The sequence below is a fragment of the Elephantulus edwardii genome, unplaced genomic scaffold (assembly GCF_000299155.1).
Source record: "Elephantulus edwardii isolate Elephantulus edwardi_28Jun2011 unplaced genomic scaffold, EleEdw1.0 scaffold00150, whole genome shotgun sequence".
Lineage (NCBI taxonomy): Eukaryota > Metazoa > Chordata > Mammalia > Macroscelidea > Macroscelididae > Elephantulus > Elephantulus edwardii.
The window spans coordinates 2,790,946-2,797,787 of NW_006399900.1; the positions used below are offsets into that span (position 1 = coordinate 2,790,946).

The 6,842-nt window shown below is 40.9% G+C and overlaps 1 protein-coding gene across 1 annotated transcript in view; it reads left to right on the forward strand.

The window, feature by feature from the left end:
* SPTLC3 (serine palmitoyltransferase, long chain base subunit 3) overlaps nucleotides 1–6,842 on the forward strand; it is a 263,731-nt gene that overhangs the window by 183,553 nt on the left and 73,336 nt on the right. The window contains exon 9 of the mRNA XM_006894749.1: nucleotides 3,018–3,144. Within this exon, the coding sequence (XP_006894811.1) occupies nucleotides 3,018–3,144 (127 nt within the window). The remainder of the gene's footprint in view (nucleotides 1–3,017; nucleotides 3,145–6,842) is intronic.

Below are 6,842 nucleotides of genomic sequence, written 5' to 3' on the forward strand. Positions count from 1 at the left end.
GACACCATTGCTCTTCAGTACTTTGGAGAGGTCCCTAACAGCAGACTTTCCCATGGCAATATGTCTTTTAATTTCCTGGCTACTCGTGTCAAGAATGTTGACTGTGGAGCCAAGCCGACTAAAGTTGTTAACATAAACCTCAGAAATCTAGTAAAATGTTCCCCAGGAGTCAAAATCAACTCATGGCAGTGGTTTGGGTTTCATCAGGTTATAGGCTCTGTATCCTAACTCCTGAATCAGGCTTCCTCTCAAGGGGAAAGCTCACAAACTTTCCCCTTCACCTGCCACTAACTCCTCCACATTTTGTCCAAAACATCCTATCCTTATTCCTCATTTTAGCACTTACCCATGCCTTCTCCCTTTATTTCCTTCTATGCATCTTTTAGACCAGATCATCTCCTTGAAACACTCATTTACTGACATTTCTGCATATGAACCTCCATCGGCCTTCCTTCACCCCACCCTACTCTCCCACTTGGTTCCCCCAGCACTCCTTTGAGAGATTTTCATGCTCAACTTAAAATAAATTCCCCGCTGCTGCTCATGGCGGAAGGCTGAGTGTAGAAGTGTAAGGGTCCGCGACCCTAGAAAGTGACTGGCTCTCTTTGAAATGCCCCTGGGTTTCCCAGAATGCACTTCCTGAATACCAAGTGGCCAGTACCTACCTTCAGGCCACTATGGGCAATCTCCTCCTGTGACACTAACTGCATCTGAAAAGCCCCTCAAGGGTCAGCTATGGGTCAATACACAACAACAATCCTGCATACAGGCTTTAGATTTGGTGAAAATCCATCCAGAAGCTTCCATGAGGTTCACTAAAGAAAAGAATATACAGGAACACCATTCTCATTTTATACAAGGGTAACGGATGCCATGGTTTTCTACGACATCTCTTCTATATCCGTCCCCTACTGGATGCCAGTACCCATCCACAAATTACCCCAAAAGAAGTCCTCTTTACATGCTGATTAAGAGAAAAGTTAACGAGAATGAAGAAAGGAAGCAGGATAAGAATAAGAAGTAAAATAGAGATTGATTTAGAAGAGAGGGAAAATACTTAGAATTGAGAATGTTAAACAATACAGAGGGCAAGGGGAGAAACAAGAATTGACAGGAAGGAAGTAACAAAGAAGTTTAAATGAAGGCATCAAAGAGGAGGAAGGAAGGAAGGAAGGAAGGGGTGAAGGAAGAGTGGAAGAGAGGAGGGATTTAGAATGAAGGGTGCACTGAGGGAGGCAGGAGGAAGAGAGATGGAGAGTGCTTAATTCCTCCTTTGCTTCCGGTTAGGGCCACGTCCTTTGTTTCATTTCACTCAGCACCCTAAGAAGAAGCAAGTATCCTCCTTCACGTAGGAGGTAGACTACAATTCTTTAAAGCCCTTGAAAATAATAGTGTTTTACTCACACCCCAAGAGAGCTGGTCAAGTGAGGGGCAGGGTGCAGTCCCAGGAACTGAGAGACAGTAGATGTGCTTGGAGGTGACAGTGGGATAAAGGGACAGAAGCAGGGGTAAACTGTCCACAGTAGAGGGAATATAAGGCTGTAATCATCTTCAAATGAGAATCAGTCTGGAAGACACCTAACACTCTCATTAACCTTCAGAGAAAAAGTGGTCTGTCCATTACAAGTCCCACTGCTAATGCAGACCGCTCTTCAGCCCATTAACTTTTCTGCAGGGAATCCTGAGGGTCTCTGTGGACACGTACAGATGGGTTTACAGATATTCTACCCAGCAGGGGCTGAGGAGAGCCTGCTGCCCACCTGCTGCCCTCCCCACTGTCGTGTTGGGCTGCCGGAGTTTCTTCACAAGGCTGCTAGACAGGGAGAGTAAAAGAAGTCAAGGCCTCTTGTGGCCTGGATTTAGATCTACCTTCACCTCTGCTGTATCCTACCTGTCAGGGGAAGTCACGAAGTCAGCCTCAAGTCATCCATCTCTTGTTGGAAGAGCCTCACAACTGCAAAGGTGTAAGAGTACAAGGAGAGGAAGAGTATCCATCCTCCTTCACATCTTACTCGGTTCCACTAGCTCCCTGGAGCCTTCCTGGACCAACGCAGTGAAGAAGACCCTTTCTACTCTCTCTAATCTTGCAGCCCTGTTTGTTGCACAAAATAGTTTGAATATGTGGTTACTTTCCTGACAATTACTTTTCCACAAGCACAATCTTCTATTCTGTAGGTCAAGATTCACATCACATAGTCTTTGGACATCTCGAATACTGAGGTAGTGCTAGCACTTAATAGGTGCTCAATAAAAATGAGAGTAATCATTTTCACTTACATATCTGGTTTTGCCCCACAGATTTCAACTCCAAAACTGTGCAATTCTACCTTTGCCTTACTTCAAAGTTATTGTAGATGAGGCCTGGAATTAAATGATGAGGAAAAATATTTTTATTAAAACTACTGAATACGAGGCCACATTCACCTTTTGAGATCTAGGACGAAATACGTTTTCCTATGAAACATAGTTCATAAAAAAGACTAAGGTGTGCATGATTGAGGTCATGGTCTTTTCAATCACTTGTTATGCATCTGAGAGCTGGGTAATGTATAAGGATGAGAGAAGAAGCCTTTGAATCATGGTGTTGGAGAAAAGGACTAAATATCCCATGGACTGCCAAACAGACAGACATGTCTTGGGCAAAGTACAGAGAGAATACTCCTTAGAGGCAAAGATGATAAAGCTTCATCTCATACACTTCGGGAATTTTGCTAGGAGAGGCTGTTACTTGGAGATAGACATAATGCTTTGGAAGGTGGAAGGTCTGCAAAAGAAAAGATGACCCTCAACCGGGTGGGTTGACACAATAACTGATACAAGGGGGTTGAATAGGTCAGAGATGATGAGGATGGCACAGGACAGGCTTGGGTTCAGATCTATTGCTCATAGGGTCTCTATGAGTCATACTTAGCTCTAATGCCTCTAACAACGTGATGCATGGTTAAGGAAGAAGATGTGATCTCAATGTCTGAACTGAAATTTATATTCTTTCTGTTTCTATTTCCCTCTTTTTTAAGGAACTTGTGGATTACTTACGAGTTCATTCACATAGTGCTGTTTATGCCACATCTATGAGTCCTCCAATATCAGAGCAGATCATCAGATCAATTAAACTCATCATGGGAATGGATGGGACCACGGAAGGTAAGAGGTCCACCTGTGAGCACAATTCCCACAAACTCCTTTCCCAGCCACCTTTCTGCATCCTTTATGCCCCACCAACTACCCCAATCTTGAATAGATGCTTTTGTTTTACATAGCCAAGTGTATAAATCAAATCATGTGTTCAAAGTCCTGAAAGAAACCTTGTAAAAGCAAATTCAAGTTCAAACTAACATGATCCAAAAGTGTGGATAATACCGTGTGCTAAAATGATGCCAGCAGTGGTGTGTGGTTATCAATTGTGTTTCTCTGAGACAAAAATAGTCAATTTAGTATTTATATGCTTTTTTGAAAAGATAAATTTTATTAATTTTAATGAATATTTAAAGAGATTCTGGCTTTCCATTAATTCATTGTTGCACTATTTTCTCTACCCCCACCCCAGTTCGTTCCTCTCTCTTTTTTTTCCTTGAAAGTCTGTTTTAATTGTCCCATTGCCACAGTGCTTGTCAAAACCAGTTCTGATTAATATCCTTTGTCAGTGTGCCTTTTGTCACTCCCTATCACTCCTCCCTGAGAGAGATTTCACCCTGATTCATAAGGAAAAGGGGACGGCATATTCTCTTAGCTACTTCCTGCTGAAAAGGGACACTTTTTTAATCTATTATTAAATTTTATTCGTTTTAATGAACACTTACAGAGATTTTGGGTTTTCATTCATTCATTGTTGCACTGTTTTCTCTACCCTCTTTTAATGCTTCCTCCCCAGCCAGATAGAGAATAGAACCGCATCAGTGACCACTTGAGAATATATGCCTAAAGCATGTACAATGATCATTTTCTAGCCATTTTCCTGGCATTGGGTCCCTACACATAGAGAATGCTATGTTGCTCATGTCAAATAAGCATCACCTTTTTTCTGAGGGTTGTTAAACCAGAAACTGGCTCTTGAGACTCCTTTTAATTTTCAGATAGGTGTATAAGGTGTATAGACCTTTTACAACATGCAACACACTGTTGTGGTACATCAATAAATAAGTTAGTCCTTGTTGTGTATGAAGCTAACAAGCACATTTATGGAAGTAACAGGTTATCCTGACCTCACAACTAGATAAGGTATACATGAGATAGGTTGTGGTTGCTTACAAGTCAAAGCATATGTGATTGCACAGTAAACATTTTTTAGATAGTACCGTACACACAAAAACCAGGAACAAAGACATTTTTCAGGGCCATGAAGATGTATATTAGAAGTTATATATGTGCGATACCATTATAAGGAGCCCTGGTGGCCTAGTGGCAAGAAGCTGTGCAGCAGTCCCAAAGGCATGAGGTTTGAGGCCACTGGTTACTCCACAGGAGAAGGATGGACAATCTTCTCGCATGTGATTAACTGCCTCTGAAAACTCACCGGAGTGTCAGCTATTGGTAGATTCTGACTCTATGACACGCAATAATATGCCATTAAATATCTGTCAACACAATAGCTTTGTTAGCAAGCGATAGGAGACACTCATATTATGCTTAGGAGGTTGTGTCTGCTCCGTCCTTTTCCCTGATCAGCATTTCTGAGCTGTTACAGCCTTATGTGAGCACAGACACAAATCAGGACTTTTTAGAACAGATGTTAGGCAGTACAGGCCTGTTCTTGCTAGTTGTAGCGCCTTTGACAGGTTGCATCTTTACAACCCTGTTGTTGTTGTTGTTATGTACCATCAAGTCACCTGTGACTCATAGTGACCCTATGTACATTTGCTTTAAAACTTGCCCCATCCTGACCCAATCTCATGATCTCCAACAGACCTACTCCCATTTCCTCAGTCACTGAGTCAATCCATCTCATCCAGGGTCTTCATTTCCTGTGTGTGCTGTCCTTCCACCCTTATCCCTCCACAAGTGTCTCCAAGGACTAGTCCCTCCTGACAACATGCCCAAAGTATGTGTAGTGGAGCTTCAAAATCCTTGCCTTTAGGGAGCAGCCTAGTTTTACCCTCTCCAGGACAGACATGATTGTTCTCCTGGCAGTTCACAGTATGTTCAAAACTCTTCTCCAGCACTACAACAAAAAGGCACCGATCCTTCTTCTATCATCATTAGTTATCGTACAGATCTCTGATTTATAACAAGTAATTGCGAAGAACATTTCCTGGACTAGGTGCACCTTCGTCTCCAGGCTGACATTATTGCTCTTCAGTACTCTAGAGAGGTCCCTGACAGCAGACTTTCCCTAAGAAAAAAACCAAACATCTAACTTCTCTGTGTTCAGTCTCCCAAACTATAAAACGAAGACAACATTTCCATTTATAAGTTATTAATATTAGGTAAATTTTTTAATGAAAAAATATTTAAAATTGTGTCTGGTTATATGAATAATCATTGAGTTGTGAATGAAATTTGTTCGTATGTATGTTTGTTTTGTTTGTTTTGATTGAGATTTTACTGAAAGTTTATAGAGAACTTGGGTTTCCGTTTATTAATTGTTGCACATTTTCCTGCCTGTCCCCCTTCCCCCCCCAGTTTGCTTTTTTCTTCAGATAAAAATCTTTTTGTTGTTATACAGTCCTCCCTTGCCCCTTTACTATGCAGCTCTTATTCTGGACTTTTGGAGTGCTGAAAATATCTAATCACATATTCCTTTTATACAGTTCTCTCCCTCGTCTGTTTCAATGCTGTGCACGTTATGTATGCCCTCTTTTCTTAGTTTCCCCCTAATTCCCTTGTCAGTCCTGTTTTATAACAGTGGCATTATGCAGTATTTGTCATTTTGTGACTGACATATTTCACTCAGCAAAATATCCTCCATGGTCACTCATTTTGTATATTTCATGTCTTTGTTTTTCAGTGCTGTATAATATTCCATTATGGGTATATACCACAGCTTCTCTACCCATTCGCTTGTTAATGGGCACTTGGGTTGTTTCCAACTCTTTGCTATTGTGGACAGAGCAGCAATAAACATAGGTGTGTGATATCTGCTTGGGTGGCAGTTCTGGTTTATTTAGGGTATATTCCCAGTAATGGAATTGCTGGGTCAAGTGGTATTTCCATTTCCAACTTTTTGAGAAAGCACCATACTGCCTTTCAGAATGGTTGCACCATTTTACACTCCCACCAACAATGAATAAGGGTTCCACTTTCTCCACAACCTCACCAGCATTTGTTGTTTACTGCTCTGTTGAATTTCGCTATTCTTACTGGAGTAAGATGATATCTCATAATTGTTTTGATTTGCATGTCTCTTAGAGCTAAGAATCTTGAACATTTCTTCATGTATTTGTTCACCATCTGAATGTCTTCTTTGGTGAAGTGTCTTTTCCATATCCTGTGACCATTTTGCAGTTTGGTTGTTGACATTTATCTTGTTGTGGTGCTTGAATATTCTATAAATTCTAGATATAAGTCCTTTATCAGATATGTCATTACCAAATATATTTTTCCAAGTCTTTGGCTTCCCTTTTTACCCTGTTGGAAAAGCTTTTGGACGTGCATAAGATTTGATTGTTTGAAGGTCCCATTTTATCTACTTTATCCTCTCCTGGTTGTAGGTTTTTCATGATGCCTGAAAGACTGTTTGTGCTGTGAATTAGTGCTTCTAGGGTTCTTCCAAGCTTTTTTCTAATGCAGTTTATAGTACTTGGTTTTAGTCCTAGTCCTTGATCCACTTTTAGTTGATTTTTGTGTACAGTGGAAGGTAGTATGTATGTTTTTAAGTTGAATTTGTAGATAGATCAGGTGCCTAT